General features: G+C 37.9%; 1 protein-coding gene across 1 annotated transcript in view; it reads right to left on the reverse strand.

Annotated features, from left to right (window-relative positions):
• Positions 1–19,559, reverse strand: part of LOC110458789 (voltage-dependent T-type calcium channel subunit alpha-1H-like) — a 140,891-nt gene that overhangs the window by 30,407 nt on the left and 90,925 nt on the right. The window contains exons 7-10 of the mRNA XM_021510697.1: positions 14,257–14,430; positions 13,466–13,587; positions 8,928–9,079; positions 5,961–6,149 (exon numbers count right to left, since the gene is read on the reverse strand). Coding sequence (XP_021366372.1) covers positions 5,961–6,149; positions 8,928–9,079; positions 13,466–13,587; positions 14,257–14,430 — 637 coding nt within the window. The remainder of the gene's footprint in view (positions 1–5,960; positions 6,150–8,927; positions 9,080–13,465; positions 13,588–14,256; positions 14,431–19,559) is intronic.

Consider the following 19,559-nt stretch of genomic DNA (forward strand, 5'->3'; position numbering starts at 1 on the left):
GAGAAGAAGATTTTTGAAATTTTAGTCAATTCGACCCTTTTTGGCCCCGCCCCTCAGGCCCCTGGGGGCGTAGGACTAAACCGGCAACTATCTTTGTTGACCTTTGTCCATGGAAGGTCCCTGCAAAATTTCATTGAAATTGGTTCAGGGGTTTTGGAGAAGAAGTCGAAAATGTAAATTGTTTACGGACGCACGACGGACGACGGACGATGGACGACGACGGACAAAAGGCGATCGCAATAGGTCACTTGAGACTTTGTCTCAGGTGACCTAAAAAGGCTCAAGGGGAACCTACATAACAAATAAGGCTCAAGGGGAACCTACATAACAAACTAGAACACTGACAGGTCAGTAAGGGCCCCGCCTTGTGGCAATATATCCCCCATAATCATCAAGAAGCAATCTGCCCATATAGCTGAGCTTGAAGTTTGACATTTTGACTTCAAAAAGAATCGCAAGGAAGCAAAATATACATTTTACATGTACTATGATGTCAGTATAGTTTCCTTCCACCTCCATATTTGCTGGTCTAACAGAAATGTAAATACCAGTGCAACACTCATTTGTTTGCTTTGATTTGTCTTATTTCACCTTATAGACCTCCTCCATCAAGAGCCAGGGTCAAAGTCAGAGATCAACTTTGTCTTTGACCTTTGGACCCAAATGACCTTGACCATTAACCCAGTGACCCTGATCTTTGGTCAGTTGACTTATTCTTTAATACAGACCAACTTTACTCCTCAATATCATAACAAAATGTTAATCAGTGAAAAATACAAAACTTGACCTTGACCTTTTGGACCCCGTGACCTGGACCTAAGGTCAGTTGACTTTGTGTTAAGTTCTCAACAACATTGCTTCATAATGTCATAACAAAATGTTCATCAGGGAAAAGGTACAAAATTTAACCTTCACCTTTGACCCAGTGACCTTGACCTTTGGTCAATTGACTCCTTTTTTAATCCTGAGCAACATTGCTTCAAAGTGTCATAGCGAAATGTTCACCAGTGAAAAGATACAAAATTTGACCTTGACCTTTGAATCTAATGACCTTGACCTTTGACCTTGACTTTTTTTTTACCCCAGTGTGTCTCTTTGTTTAATTCCGAACAACTTTGCCTCATGTCATAGCGAAATGTTAACCAGTGAAAAGCTACAAAATTTGACCTTGACCCCTGACCCAATGACCTTGACCTTATGTCAGTTGACTCCTTGTTTAATTCTGATCAACTTTGCTCCATAATGTCATAACAAAATGTTCATCAGTGAAAAGATGTAAAATTTGACCTTGACCTTTGAACCTAATGACCTTGACCTTTGACCTTGACTTTTTACCTCAATGTCTCAGTTCGAGAGAAGAAGTCGCTTAAAGCATTATAGCCAATTAGCCCACTTTTCGCCCCGCCCCTCAGTCCCCTGGGGGGTCAGACCCACTATTTATACAATTTGGAATCCCCACCACCTAGAGATGCTTCCAGTCAAATTTAGTTAAATTCCAATCAGTGGTTAAGAAGAAAAAGTCGTTTAAAGCAATTGTTGACGTATGGCTAAGCTCACCATAGTCCTTAGCTAAACAAGAGGTCCAAGGGCCTAAGCGGTCACCCGAGTTATATTATAGGTACTGGTAGCTTTATTTTATTGTTTAGATGTGATGTGGAAATCAGCATGTAAACTAAGTGAAATACAATACTTGTCGTCATCAAAGGATAATAATTTGAAAATATTGGTAAACATTCCCTTTGGGGCCCCGCCCTAGCCCCTGGATATGGGGCAGGAATCCCAATTTTACAAAGTAATACTCTCATTCAACAAAGATGATTCTGACTAAGTTTGAGTAATTTTCTGCTGAAAATGGATAAAATATACCCAAAAGTGTTATTCCCCTATATAAACTATAGTAAACTTTACCCCCTCCCTTAGGGAGAACGGATAGCTCGGGGGTCCCGAAATTTACAATTTAAATAAAGCCCCTGATGATCTTTCTTTCCATGCAGAGAAAATGACTGTAGTACCTCTGGGGGTAGGAGTCTCAATTTTACAATTTGAAACCATCGTCCTCCAAGAATGATTCTCACAAAGTAAAAAAAATAATTTCCTACAGAAAGTTGTCAAAATATACCCAAAAGTGTTATTTCCCTATATAAACTATAGTAATCTTTACCCCCTCCCCAAGGGAGAACAATTAGATCAGGGGTCCTGAAATTTACAATTATGTAAAGCCCCTGATGATCTTTCTTTCCATGCAGAGAAAATGACTGTAGTATCTCTGAGTCTGGAGAAGAAGATTTTTGAAATATTGGTTAATTTTCCCTATGGGGCGCCGCCCTGGCCCCAGGGGTTGGGGTGGGAATCCCAATTTTACAATTTTGTAGCCTCATCTATCAAGGGTTATTCTGACCAAGTTTGAAAAATATCAATCCACTGGTTCTTGAGAAGAAGTTGAAAATGTAAAAAATTTATGCACGACCGACGACGCACGACGACGGACGACGCACGACGACGGACGGAAAGTGATTAGAATAGGTCACTTAAGCAAAGCTCAGGTGACCTAATAATGAAAATGAAGCGAGAATAGTAGTGAGACAATGAACCAATACAGAAGATGTTATGAAGACAGAGTGTGACAATGAACCAATAAAGAAGATGTTATGAAGACAGAGTGTGACCCTGAACCAAAACAGAAGATGTTATGAAAACAGAGTGTGACAATGAACCAATAAAGAAGATGTATGAAGACAGAGTGTGAGAATGAACCAAAACAGAAGATGTTATGAAAACAGAGTGTGACAATGAACCAATATAGAAGATGTTATGAAGACCGACTGTGACAATGAACCAAAACAGAAGATGTTATGAAAACAGAGTGTGACAATGAACCAAAACAGAAGATGTTATGAAAACAGAGTGTGACAATGAACCAAAACAGAAGATGTTATGAAGACCGACTGTGACAATGAACCAAAACAGAAGATGTTATGAACACAGAGTGTGACAATGAACCAAAACAGAAGATGTTATGAAAACAGAGTGTGACAATGAACCAATATAGAAGATGTTATGAAGACAGGGTGAGACAATGAACCAATGCAGAAGATGTTATGTAGACAGAGTGAGACAATGATCCAATACAGAAGATGTTATGAAAACAGAGTGTGACAATGAACCAATACATAAGATGTTATGAAGACAGGGTGAGACAATGAACCAAAACAGAAGATGTTATGAAAACAGAGTGTGACAATGAACCAATACATAAGATGTTATGAAGACAGGGTGAGACAATGAACCAATCCAGAAGATGTTATGAAGACCGACTGTGACAATGAACCAAAACAGAAGATGTTATGAAAACAGAGTGTGACAATGAACCAAAACAGAAGATGTTATGAAAACAGAGTGTGACAATGAACCAAAACAGAAGATGTTATGAACACAGAGTGTGACAATGAACCAATACAGGAGATGTTATGAAGACAGGGTGAGACAATGAACCAATACATAAGATGTTATGAAGACAGGGTGAGACAATGAACCAAAACAGAAGATGTTATGAAGACAGAGTCAGACCATGAACCAATCCAGAAGATGTTATGAAGACAGAGTGAGACAATGAACCAATACAGAAGATGTTATGAAGACAGAGCGTGACAATGAAAAAGACTTAAGATGACATCTATATAGAATTATTTCAGTACAGGAAATATTTGACATAAATCATATAAATATATATATATGTGACATGTAGAATGACAAAAGAAAAACATAGAGAAGAGAAGAAGAATAAAGTTAAGAAAAACTATTTTAAAAACAGACGTATCCTGAATACGATCATCATGTAAAAACAGCTCGAGTCCATATAGGGCTTTCAGTACAACTGGTACACTTGATGTGATTGGCTGAGACAATGATGATTGACCCAGATATTGACTGGGATATGATGGGTTGGAGGTTGGTTATACATGTGAGGGGTGTTGTTTGATTGGACCGGCTAAAGTAAACGTTGTTTAATCTCTATCCAGTAGAAAACATCATCCACACATCTATTGGGGAGGTGTTCTGACAGGCTGCCAGTTTCATTAGTGTAAGTCAATAGCAAACAAAGATAGGCTATAAATTATATTTGGAAATGAACCCAAACACCACATGATTTTATTGAAATGTTCTTGACATAATTCCACACAGCCAAAATTTAGAACATTCATCACTGACGTTTTTTAAATTAAACTATCTATGCAATGAAATTGTGAGCACGCATTTAGATGTAATGCTACAAGCAGCTTTTCCAATGGATGAATAAGGTCAGTGTGCCAACAACCTATCATTAGGCTTTCATCATATACTGGGGTAGTCACATGGCCAGTCGATATTGAACTCGCCGTTCACCAAGACAGCCAGGGCTTGATTCCCTCATCCAACATGGAAATATATGGGTCATCTCCCCCTCCAAATGGGCTTTTTCTCATGGTACTCCTTTTCCTCTCACATTAAGACCTCCTGTGCACTTTTATATGGGCAAGTAACATTGATGAATTTAAGCTAATATATTTTTTACATTATTCTTAAAAATAAATAAAGTCTACTATTTTTCATCATAAATTTTCCTGTTTTCTTCATAATTTTAATAAATACTTTTTTTAGACAGTTTTAAAAAATCCTGTTTCAAATGCCCTTATCAATCATTCTGATGATAAAACAGTGTCCTAGCCAGCCTTGTCATTCAGCAGAGCTGACGCAGATAAAGTGATAACTTAAATCACAACTAGAAAACAGGAAAACAGAAAAGGTTTGATCAACTTCGTCAGCTCGGACATTCTCAACAAACTGGAGTGAAAACTGATCTGTAAAAACAGTGAGGTGAAATCTTCAATGCACAACTAGAAAAGGGAGGTAAATGTAACATACAGTACTCTACTTTGAAGGGAAGTGATTGTATTAGCCGTGATCAGCTGTTGTGTTGGCAGGGAATTTTGAGGCTGGTGCATCTCAGCAGGGAAAGACGTTTACATCAGCTGGACAAATGTGGCTCATGAATGTCACACGACAATAACAGCACACCACCTCATCTACACATACAGGACGTCACAGTGACAGCTCTATACAAACGGAGAAGATAAGTTCGTGCAGGTATTAGTACGCTAGGACATCTGGTCACACACTAAAGCAGGATCTGTCCACGGACACATTAGTACGTTAGTGACAACTGTGTACCTGGAACACTGTGACTATGGCCCATAGAAGGGAATCAAAGTTCTTGCGATTACAGTACTTGCGACCGTTCACTCTGCGACAGAACTTACACCCGAATAAGTTCATCCCCAGGATGCTAATGAAAGGCAATGGTGACATTTTAGATGTCTATAGCACAGGACCAGGAAGCAGAAAAAGAACACCAGATATAGCAACAGAAACTCTATCATAATGTCTACAGAAAATTCACAAGTAACATAAGCTGTATAGATCATATAGAAATCAACAAAATGACACTATTTTATTAGTTTATGATCTAGAACTATTCAATATACAGTCAATTTCTCCTCACATGATTTACCAATTTCTTCAAAGATCTATCAATTTTCTGCAATTTTCTATGTTATATCTTAAATATGTTTTTCAACAATTTGATTTTCTCAGTAATTCATGACTGGTATTTTTCGTTTTTTTTCTCCTTATGTGAGGACAAATTGGCCACATTCATTTCATGTAAATCACAAAAATTATCAATACCTCGTCCGGAAACCACGCATATTTGAAAAACAAAACTAGATACATAGATTATTACAGCTCATGAAGGGGTCTTCTTCCTTATTTCTCATTACATAAATGTGTGTTAAAGTAATTAGTCTTTCCTATAAATACAGACTATCACTGTGGACAAGAAATGATTTTCAAGTTATGTTAGTTCATTATAAACATTTTAAATGATAACGAAAAAAAAAAAAGCAGACTGTAAAGACAAATACCTGAAGATAAAGATGAACAGGACAAGAAGAGCAAAGAAGGTGGCCACGTTGTCCATGGTACGCAGCATGACCACCAGCTGGCGCCGCAGAGCTGGCAGGAAGCGTACCAGTTTTAGGATACGCAGTAGACGGAATGTTCGTAATACAGACAGCCCACTATTCTCGTCTTCCTGCAGCAGTTCTATAATGCTGTAACATAAGAACATAAATTGTACATATAAACAGTTTATAACAGATATACAGGTGACAACCTGCTCCAGTCCTGCCATATTTTCACTAATAATAACTTCTGGTATAAACTAATTACTATAGAGAAACTGATGTTTAAGATGCCACCAGATAATCCCTACTGAAGTCCTTTACTTCAATCTTCCATTGATCAACAGCTTATTTGGAAAAATTCCAACCATAAACACCTTCAGCTAAAAGAAATTTACAACGTAACAACCTACAGATTTAACACATTTACACCATAACAACCTTCATTATAACACATTTACATCATAACAACCTTCATTATAACACATTTACACCAACACAACCTTCGTTATAACTCATTTAAACCAACACAACCTTCATAATAACACATATACACCATAACAACCTTCATTATAACTCATTTACACCAACACAACCTTCATAATAACACATATACACCAACACAACCTTCGTTATAACTCATTTACACCAAAACAAACTTCATAATAACACATTTACACCAACACAACCTTCATTATAACACATTTACACCAACACAACCTTCATTATAACACATTTACACCAACACAACCTTCATTATAACACATTTACACCAACACAGCCTTCATAATAACACACATACACCATAACAACCTCCATAATAACACATTTACACCAACACAAACTTCATTATAACACATTTACACCAACACAACCTTCATAATAACACATATACACCATAACAACCTTCATTATAACTCATTTACACCAACACAACCTTCATAACTAGAACACTGACAGGTCAGTAAGGGCCACGCCTTGTGGCAATATATCCCCCATAATCATCAAGAAGCAATCTGCCCATATAGCTGAGCTTGACGTTTGACATATGGACTTCAAAAATAATCGCAAGGAAGCAAAATATACATTTTACATATACTATGATGTGAGTCTTGTTTCCTTCCACTTCCATATTTGCTGGGCTAACAGAAATGTAAATACCGGTGCAATACTCATTTGTTAGCTTTGATTTGTTTTATTTCACCTTATATACCTCCTCCATCAAAAGCCAGGGTCAAAGTCAGAGATCCACTTTGTCTTTGACCTTTGGACACAAATAACCTTGACCATTAACCCACTGACCCTGATCTTTGGTCAGTTGACATATTCTTAATTCCGACCAACTTTGCTTCTTAATATCATAACAAAATGTTAATCAGTGAAAAATACAAAACTTGACCTTGACCCTTTGGACCCCGTTACCTGGACCTAAGGTCAGTTGACTCTGTGTTAAGTTCTGAACAACATAGCTTCATAATGTCATAACAAAATGTTCATCAGGGAAAAGGTACAAATTTAACCTTCACCTTTGACCCAGTGACCTTGACCTTTGGTCAATTGACTCCTTGTTTAATTCTAAGCAACATTGCTTCATAATGTCATAGTGAAATGTTCACCAGTAAAAAGCTACAAAATTTTACCTTGACCCCTCACCCGATGACCTTGACCTTTAGTCAGTTGACTCCTTGTTTAATTCTGATCAACTTTGCTTCATGATGTCATAACAAAATGTTCATCAATGAAAAGATGTAAAATTTGACCTTGACCTTTGAACGTAATGACCTTGACCTATGACCTTGACTTTTTACCTCAATGTGTATTTTTGTGAACTGAACATCTTGACAAGTTTCATGTACATCGGTCAATAAATACCAAAGTTATCAGCCAGGAACAAAATTTGTGGACGGACAGACAGACAGACAGACAGACAGACAGACAGAGTGATTACTATAGGGCACCCGTATCTCCGATACGGGGCACTAATAACACATATACACCATAACAACCTTTGTAATAACACATATACACCATAACAACCTTCATAATAACACATATACACCATAACAACCTTCATAATAACACATATACATCATAACAACCTTCATTATAACACATTTACACCAACACAACCTTCATTGTAACTCATTTACACCAACACAACCTTCAAAATAACACATATACACCATAACAACCTTCATGATAACACATATACATCATAACAACCTTCATTATAACTCATTTACACCATGACAACCTTCATTATAACACATTTACACAATAACAACCTTCATTATAACTCATTTACATCATCATAACCTTCATTATAAATCATTTACACAATAACAACCTTCATTATAACACATTTACACTATAACAACCTTCATAATAACACATTTACACCATAACAACCTTTATTAAAATGCATTTACACCATAACAACCTTCATTATAACACATTTACATCATAACAACCTTCATTATAACACATATATACCATCACAACCTTCATTATAACTCATTTACACCATAACAACCTCCATTATAACACATTTACATCATAACAACCTTCATTATAACAAATTTACACCATAACAACCTTCATTATAACTCATTTACACCATAACAACCTACAGTTTTAACACATTTACACCAGCATTCAGCATTTAGGTTAATGGCCATCTTGGATTTTCAGATCAACAAGAAAAGCATGTGGTCAGGACATGACATTAAATATTTTATGAAGTTAAAAGTTAATTGTTGCAGCAGTTCTTAAAATGTCAAAAAAGTTAAATTGTTTACAACCAGTTCCCAATGACAGACATAGAATGAGAGTAACAGCAAAAATAATTAATGAATTGAAATGGCTACTTCTTTAAAGTGATGGGTTTGATTGTTTGTTGGTTGATACGGTTAAAACAAAAATATTTACCTGAGAATTACGATAAAACCATCAAACACATTGAATCCATTTTGGATGTAGCCAAAGAGTCCATATGCCATCAGTTTGAATAACATCTCCAGGGCAAACAGGACACAAAATACAATATTGCTGTACTCCACTGCTTGGGTAAGTTCAATCGGCTGGAAAAAAAACCCCAAAAAACATATGTGTCAAGTATCTACATATATAGCATACATCAATATAACACTCAGAAAAAACCATGTATCTACATCACCTGTCATCAGTATAACACTAAGGTAAACCATGTATCTATATCACCTGTCATCAATATAACAGTTAGGTAAACCATGTATCTACATCACCTGTCATCTATATAACACTCAGGTAAACCATGTATCTACATCACCTGTCATCAATATAACCCTCAAGTAAACCATGTATCTATATCACCTGTCATAAATATGACACTTAGGTAAACCATGTATCTACATCACCTTTCATCTATATAACACTCAGGTAAACCATGTATCTACATCGCCTGTCATCAGTATAACACTCAGGTAAACCATGTATCTATATCACCTGTCATCAATATAACATTTAGGTAAACCATGTATCTACATCACCTGTCATCCATATTACACTTAGGTAAACCATGTATCTATATCACCTGCCATCAATATAACACTTAGATAAATCATGTATCTACATCACCTGTCAACAATATAACACTCAAGTAAACCATGTATCTATATCACCTGTCATCAGTATAACACTCAGGTAAATCATGTATCTACATCCCCTGTCATCAATATAACACTCAGGTAAACCATGTATCTATATCCCCTGTCATCAATATGACACTTAGGTAAACCATGTATCTACATCACCTTTCATCTATATAACACTCAGGTAAACCATGTATCTACATCACCTGTCATCCATATTACACTTAGGTAAACCATGTATCTATATCTACATCACCTGTCATCAATATAACAGTCAAGTAAACCATGTATCTATATCACCTGTCATAAATATGACACTTAGGTAAACCATGTATCTACATCACCTGTCATCAATATAACACTAAGGTAAACCATGTATCTATATCACCTGTCATCAATATAACACTTAGATAAATCATGTATCTACATCACCTGTCATCAATATAACACTCAAGTAAACCATGTATCTATATCACCTGTCATCAGTATAACACTCAGGTAAATCATGTATCTACATCACCTGTCATCAATATAACACTCAGGTAAACCATGTATTTATATCACCTGTCATCAGTATAACACTCAGGTAAACCATGTATCTATATCACCTGTCATCAATATAAAACTTAGGTAAACCATGTATCTACATCACCTGTCATCTGTATAACACTCAGGTAAACTATTTATCTACATCCCCGTCATCAGTATACCACTCAGGTAAACTATGTATCTACATCACCTGTCGTCAGTATAACACTCAGGTAAATCATGTATCTACATCACCTGTCATCAATATAACACTTAGGTAAACCATGTATCTACATCACCTGTCATCTATATTATACTTAATTAAATCATGTATCTACATCACCTGTCATCAATATAACACTTAGGTAAACCATGTATCTACATCACCTGTCATCAGTATAACACTCAGGTAAACCATGTATCTACATCACCTGTCATCAATATAACACTTAGGTAAACCATGTATCTACATCACCTGTCATCAGTATAACACTCAGGTAAACCATGTATCTACATCACCTGTCATCAATATAACACTCAGGTAAACCATGTATCTACATCACCTGTCATCAATATAACACTCAGGTAAACCATGTATCTACATCACCTGTCATCAATATAACACTCAGGTAAACCATGTATCTACATCACCTGTCATCAATATAACACTCAGGTAAACCATGTATCTACATCACCTGTCATCAATATAACACTCAGGTAAACCATGTATCTACATCACCTGTCATCAGTATAACACTCAGGTAAATCATGTATCTACATCACCTGTCATCAATATAACACTCAGGTAAACCATGTATCTACATCACCTGTCATCAATATAACACTCAGGTAAACCATGTATCTACATCACCTGTCATCAATATAACACTCAGGTAAACCATGTATCTACATCACCTGTCATCAATATAACACTTAGGTAAACCATGTATCTACATCACCTGTCATCAATATAACACTTAGGTAAACCATGTATCTATATCACCTGTCATCAATATAACACTTAGGTAAATCATTTATCTACATCACCTGTCATCAATATAACACTTAGGTTAACAATGTATCTATATCACCTGTCATCAGTATAACACTCAGGTAAACCATGTATCTACATCACCTGTCGTCTGTATAACACTCAGGTAAACTTTTTATCTACATCACCTGTCATCATTATACCACTCAGGTAAACCATGTATCTATATCCCCTGTCATCAATATAAAACTTAGGTAAACCATGTATCTACATCACCTGTCGTCTGTATAACACTCAGGTAAACTTTTTATTTACATCCCCTGTAATCAGTATGCCACTCAGGTAAACCTTGTATCTACATCACCTGTCATCTATATTACACTTAGGTAAACCATGTATCTATATCACATGTCATCAATATAACACTTAGGTTAACAATGTATCTATATCTCCTGTCATCATGTATCTACATCACCTGTCATCAATATAACACTTAGGTAAACCATATTTTGTATCTACATCACCTGTCATCTGTATAACACTCAGGTAAACTTTTTATCTACATCACCTGTCATCAGTATACCACTCAGGTAAACCATGTATCTACATCACCTGTCATCAGTATACCACTCAGGTCAACCATGTATCTACATCACCTGTCATCTGTATAACACTCGGGTAAACTTTTTATCTACATCACCTGTCATCAGTATACCACTCATGTAAACTATTTATCTTCCTCACCTGTCATTAATATAACACTCAGGTAAACCATGTATCTATATCACCTGTCATCAATATAAAACTTAGGTAAACCATGTATCTATATCACTTGTCATCAGTATAACACTCAGGCAAACCATGTATCTATATCACCTGTCATCAATATAACTCTCAGGCAAACCATGTATCTACATCACCTGTCATCAGTACACCACTCATGTAAACTATTTATCTACATCACCTGTCATTAATATAACCATCAGGTAAACCATGTATCTACATCACCTGTCATGTGTATAACACTCAGGTAAACCATGTATCTACATCACCTGTCATCTGTATAACACTCAGGTAAACCATGTATCTACATCACTTGTCATCAGTATAACACTCAGGTAAACCATGTATCTATATCACCTGTCATCTATATAACTCTCAGGTAAACCATGTATCTACATCACCTGTCATCAATATAACTCTCAGGAAAACCATGTATCTACATCACCTGTCATCAGTATAGCACTAAGGTAAACCATGTATCTATATCACCTGTCATCAGTATAACACTCAGGTAAACCATGTATCTATATCACCTGTCATCAGTATAACACTAAGGTAAACCATGTATCTACATCACCTGTCATCAGTATAACACTAAGGTAAACCATGTATCTATATCACCTGTCATCAATATAACTCTCAGGTAAACCATGTATCTATATCACCTGTCATCAATATAATACTTAAAGTATATCTGTACCCACCTGTATATATGAGTATCTCTGTACACACTTGTATATATATGTATATCTGTACACACCTGTATATACAAGTATATCTGTACACATCTGTATATAATACATGTATATCTGTACCCACCTATATATACAAGTATATCTGTACACACCTATATATACGTGTATATATGTACACACCTATATATACATGTATATCTGTACACACCTGTATATACAAGTATATCTGTACACACCTATATATAATACATGTATATCTGTACACACCTATATATACAAGTATATCTGTACACACCTATATATACAAGCACATCTGTACACACCTGTATATACATGTATGGTACATACCTGTACACACCTATATATACAAGTATATCTGTACACACCTGTATATATGAGTATCTCTGTACATACCTATATATACAAGTATATCTGTACCCACCTGTACATATGAATATCTCTGTACACACCTGTATATACAAGTATATCTGTACACACCTGTATATACATGTATATCTGTACATACCTATATATAAAAGTATATCTGTACACATCTGTATATATGAGTATCTCTGTACACACCTATTTGTACAGGTATATCTGTACCCACCTGTATATACATGTATATCTGTACCCACCTATATATACAAGTATATATGTACACACCTATATATACATGTATATCTGTACACACCTGTATATACAAGTATATTTATACACACTTAATATAAGTATATCCGTACACACCTATATATATAAAAGTATATATTGACACACCTATATACAAGTATATCTGGATACACCTGGACACACCTGTATGTACAATTTCTGTTCACTCACCTGATTGTGATATTCGATCCCCATACCAACAGTGTTGATAAGAATGGCAAACATGATGCCCCGCTGAAAAACCTGGTGCTCCACCACTTTTTCCATAAAGTTTTGAAATATACTTAGGCTACCTGTAACATATGACATGACTACACGAATTAATACTAACAACACTTACAAAGTTGACAAAGATGTCCTACACCATTTCCATGCTTTACTTTATAGCTGTTTTCATAAAAACACAATGAATTTTTCATATTGTAGTTATTTAGATAAATATCTATTATAAAACTTCAGACACCACATGCTAGGAATGGGGGGGGGGGGGGGGGGGGGATAATGATGGGCCAGGACCAAACCCCCCTCGAGAGGGTACTAGGGGCAATCTCCCATGAAGAAGATAAGATTTGTACAGTCGTGTTTACATGTTAAGATCTAATTATTAAATTACCAGGGAAAAAGTAAACCAAGACCAAACCTGGTAACCTGATTTTGATGGTCTCTTCATGCCTAGAATTTGTATCTCTGATTATAGGGTGGGGATCTCAGCCGTGTAGTGACTATGGTACTGGTTTCGAAAGGCAAACTCTGAGGTTAGTTCTGTAGCTCGAAGGTTTTTGTATTTTGATAACTAGTAGTTCTATATATGGTTAATGCATGGGGATCACAACCGTTTTTCATGTAATAACCTAGGTACATTCTAGAGATTTGTAACGCTCTACACATCAACCATTATCATCAAGTAACTTGTAAAATGAATTTGATGTGTTCTTCGGTTGTTCTATTTTGTGTATACATACTGGATTTATTTTTGTTTTTATTTTTACGTCGATCTGTTTTATATCGGTCTTTATCCATCTCACAGTTGTCATGGGAACTGGAGTGATTACATTGACTGTGTTTGTCATAGTCGTTGACGAGGTAACTCGATATCTGCTTGTCTGTGATTACGTCCAGAAGCTCCTCCGGTAGACCTGCAACAAGTTACATCATATTAGCTTTGTCACCTTTTTAATGACCACCTTGCAACAATCTCTAATATATGAAGGTGAAAAACTCGTTACTTGAGAGATGATCATTGACCCTGAACATGCATGCTGAATATTCAACAGATAGGGACAAGAAAAATAGGTATTAAAAGATAGGTAGGTGTGACAACATAGGGACAAGACATATAGGTGTGACAAGATAGGGACAAGACAGATAAGTGTGACAAGATAGGGACAAGACAGATAGGTGTGACAAGATAGGGACAAGACAGATAGGTGTGACAAGATAGGGACAAGAAAGATAGGGACAAGACAGGTAGGTGTGACAGGAGAGGTAGGTGTGATAAGAAAGGGACAAGACAGGTAGGTATAACAAGATAGGGACAAGACAGGTAGGTGTGACAAAATAGGGACAAGACAGGGAGGTTTGACAAAATAGAAAAAAGACAGATAGGTGTGACAAGACAAGATAGGGACAAGACAGGTAGGTGTGAAAAGAAAGGACAAGACAGGTAGATGTGACAAGATAGGTAGGTGTGATAAGATAGGGACAAGACAGGTAGGTGTAACAAGACAGGTAAGTGTGACAAAATAGGGACAATACAGATAGGTGTGACAAGATAGGGACAAGACAGGTTGATGTGACAATGGAGGGACAAGAAGGGTAAGATTGTGACAAGACAAGATAGGAACAAGAGGGGTAAGGGTTTGACAAGAAAAGGGCAAGAGGGGTTAGGCTTGGATAAGAAAAGGACAAGAGGGGTAAGGGTTTGACAAGAAAAGGACAAGAGGGGGAAGGGTTTGACAAGAAAAGGGCAAGAGGGGTAAGGCTTGGATGAGAAAAGGACAAGAGGTGTAAGGGTTTGACAAGAAAGGATCAAGTGGTGTAAGGGTTTGACAAAAAAGAACAAGAGGTGGAAGGGTTGGACAAGAAACGACAAGAGATGTTAGGGTTGGACAAGAAAGGACAAGAGGTGTAAGGGTTGGACAAGAAAAGGGCAAGAGGTGTTAGGGTTTGACAAGAAAGGATCAAGAGGTGGAAGGGTTGGACAAGAAAGGACAAGAGGTGTAAGGGTTCGACAAGAAAGGGCAAGAGGTGAAAGAGTTTGACAAGAAAGGATCTAGAGGTGTAAGGGTTTGACAAGAAAGGAACAAGAGGTGTTAGGGTTGGAAAAGAAAAGGACAAGAGATGTAAGTGTTTGACAAGAAAGGATCAAGAGGTGTAAGGGTTGGACAAGAAAGGATCAAGAGGTGGAAGGGTTGGACAAAAAAGGATCTAGAGGTGTAAGGGTTGGACAAGAAAAGGGCAAGAGGTGTAGGAGTTGGACAAGAAAGGACAAGAGGTGTAAGGGTTGGACAAGAAAGGGCAAGAGGTGTAAGGGTTGGACAAGAAAGGACAAGAGGTGTAAGGGCTAGACAAGAAAGGATAAAGAAGGGTAAGGGTTGGACAAGAAAAGGGCAAGAGGTGTAAGAGTTGGACAAGAAAAGGGCAAGAGGTGTAAGGGGACAAGACAGGTAGGTGTGACAGGAGAGGTAGGTGTGATAAGATAGGGACAAGACAGGTAGGTATAAAAAGATAGGGACAAGACAGATAGGTGTGACAAGATAGGGACAAGAAAGATAGGGACAAGACAGATAGGTGTGACAAGATAGGGACAAGACAGATAGGTGTGACAAGATAGGGACAAGAAAGATAGGGACAAGACAGATAGGTGTGACAAGATAGGGACAAGACAGGTAGGTATAAAAAGATAGGGACAAGACAGATAAGTGTCACAAGAGAGGGACAAGACAGATAGGTGTGACAAGATAGGGACAAGACAGATAGGTGTGACAAGATAGGGACAAGACAGATAAGTGTCACAAGAGAGGGACAAGACAGATAGGTGTGACAAGACAAGATAGGGACAAGACAGATAGGTGTGACAAGACAAGATAGGGACAAGAAAGATAGGGACAAGACAGATAGGTGTGACAAGACAAGATAGGGACAAGACAGATAAGTGTCACAAGAGAGGGACAAGACAGATAGGTGTGACAAGACAAGATAGGGACAAGAAAGATAGGGACAAGACAGGTAGGTATAAAAAGATAGGGACAAGACAGATAGGTGTGACAAGATAGGGACAAGACAGATAGGTGTGACAAGACAAGATAGGGACAAGAAAGATAGGGACAAGACAGATAAGTGTCACAAGAGAGGGACAAGACAGATAGGTGTGACAAGACAAGATAGGGACAAGACAGATAGGTGTGACAAGACAAGATAGGGACAAGACAGATAGGTGTGACAAGATAGGGACAAGAAAGATAGGGACAAGACAGATAAGTGTCACAAGAGAGGGACAAGACAGATAGGTGTGACAAGATAGGGACAAGAAAGATAGGGACAAGACAGATAGGTGTGACAAGATAGGGACAAGAAAGATAGGGACAAGACAGGTAGGTGTGAAAAGAAAGGACAAGACAGGTAGATGTGACAAGATAGGTAGGTGTGATAAGATAGGGACAAGACAGATAGGTGTGACAAGATAGGGACAAGACAGATAGGTGTGACAAGACAAGATAGGGACAAGACAGGTAGGTATAAAAAGATAGGGACAAGACAGGTAGGTGTGAAAAGAAAGGACAAGAGGTGGAAGGGTTGGACAAGAAACGACAAGAGATGTTAGGGTTGTACAAGAAAGGACAAGAGGCGTAAGGGTTGGACAAGACAAGGGCAAGAGGAGTGCGGGTTTGACAAGAAAGGATCTAGGGTTTGACAAGAAAGGATCTAGGGTTTGACAAGAAAAGGACAAGAGATGGAAGTGTTTGACAAGAAAGGATAGGTGTGACAAGATAGGGACAAGAAAGATAGGGACAAGACAGATAAGTGTCACAAGAGAGGGACAAGACAGATAGGTGTGACAAGACAAGATAGGGACAAGACAGGTAGGTGTGACAGGAGAGGTAGGTGTGATAAGATAGGGACAAGACAGGTAGGTATAAAAAGATAGGGACAAGACAGATAAGTGTCACAAGAGAGGGACAAGACAGATAGGTGTGACAAGATAGGGACAAGAAAGATAGGGACAAGACAGATAGGTGTGACAAGATAGGGACAAGAAAGATAGGGACAAGACAGATAGGTGTGACAAGACAAGATAGGGACAAGACAGATAGGTGTGACAAGACAAGATAGGGACAAGACAGATAGGTGTGACAAGACAAGATAGGGACAAGACAGATAGGTGTGACAAGACAAGATAGGGACAAGAAAGATAGGGACAAGACAGGTAGGTATAAAAAGATAGGGACAAGACAGATAGGTGTGACAAGACAAGATAGGGACAAGACAGGTAGGTGTGACAGGAGAGGTAGGGGTGATAAGAAAGGGACAAGACAGGGAGGTATAACAAGATAGGGACAAGACAGGTAGGTGTGACAGGAGAGGTAGGTGTGATAAGAAAAGGACAAGAGGTGTAAGGGTTTGACAAGAAAGGAACAAGAGGTGTTAGGGTTGGACAAGAAAGGATCAAGAGGTGGAAGGGTTGGACAAGAAAGGATCTAGAGGTATAAGGTTTGGACAAGAAAAGGGCAAGAGGTGTAAGGGTTGGACAAGAAAGGATCAAGAGGGGGAAGGGTTGGACAAGAAAGGATAAAGAAGGGTAAGGGTTGGACAAGAAAGGACAAGAGGTGTAAGGGTTGGACAAGAAAGGACATGAGGTGTAAGGGTTGGACAAGAAAGGATAAAGAAGGGTAAGGGTTGGACAAGAAAGGACAAGAGGTGTAAGGGTTGGACAAGAACAGGGCAAGAGGTGTAAGGGTTGGACAAGAAAAGGGCAAGAGGTGTAAGGGTTGGACAAGAAAAGGACAAGAGGGGTAAGGGTTGGACAAGAAAGGACAAGAGAAGTAAGGGTTGGACAAGAAAGGACAAGAGGTGTAAGGGTTGGACAAGAACAGGGCAAGAGGTGTAAGGGTTGGACAAGAAAGGATCAAGTGGTGTAAGGGTTGGACAAGAAAATAACAAGAGGTGTAAGGGTTGGACAAGAAAAGAACAAGAGGTGTAAGGGTTGGACAAGAAAGGACAAGAGGTGTAAGGGTTGGACAAGAAAAGGACAAGAGGTTTAAGGGTTGGACAAGAAAAGGACAAGAGGTGTAAGGGTTGGACAAGAAAAGGACAAGAGAAGTAAGGGTTGGACAAGAAAAGGACAAGAGGTATAAGGGTTGGACAAGAAAAGGACAAGAGATGTCAGGGTTGGACAACAAAAGACAAGAGGTATAAGGGGGTGACAAAAGATCTAGAAGGACAAGAGGGATAAGAGCAAATCATGACATGGACACTGTGAGATGAGGGATAATAGTAAAAGGGGATGAAAAGAAGATTGGATGACAAGAGGGGACAATACGGTGAAAGGTGTGACAAGATGGGGACAAGAGGAGATCAGTTGGGGTCAATTTTACATCACCTGTCATACATAGGTAAGGTGGCAGGGCGGAGAAGATCTCTGTACATAATTAGATAAGAGGGGTGAAGTAAAAAGATTAGAGCTTAATGAGGTGTCTTACTAAATAGGTACATATTCTTTGTATATACTGTTAGAAAAACATTTATCACCATGATCAAAACAAACAAACGTTGAGGAGATTGATGCTGAGGCTAAACAACTATTGGAATTCAGCATTTCTGTTTACAGTGATCTTGGATAGATTTATAAACAATATATCCCAATAAGAAGCTTAATAAAATCTGGGAATTAGATTGAGCAGCAGGCGTCGTCTGGCCAGTTGTTATTGCTATATATATAGAAGGCCATTGTGATGCGTCCCGGGTTGCTGATGGATACCAATTCCTGACTAGATCATATCCTGTTAGGAACAACCTCAACTGTGACCTGACTCCAGGATTATTCTGTCCCAGCAATTCAAAAGATGATTTATATTGCTGCAAAGCTTGACCTGTAGTAATTTCATTTCCAATCCATGATCATGTAATATTTATTCCATAATCAAAGCACAGAGGAAACCCATCTGTATCCCAGTGACATCCCTAGTATTGCGGGATACCCTTGTAAGGTTGTACACACAAATATAATGTGACAGTATACCAGTCAGTCACACTTGTGGGGAATACC

The sequence above is a fragment of the Mizuhopecten yessoensis genome, unplaced genomic scaffold (assembly GCF_002113885.1).
Source record: "Mizuhopecten yessoensis strain PY_sf001 unplaced genomic scaffold, ASM211388v2 scaffold9787, whole genome shotgun sequence".
Taxonomy (NCBI): domain Eukaryota; kingdom Metazoa; phylum Mollusca; class Bivalvia; order Pectinida; family Pectinidae; genus Mizuhopecten; species Mizuhopecten yessoensis.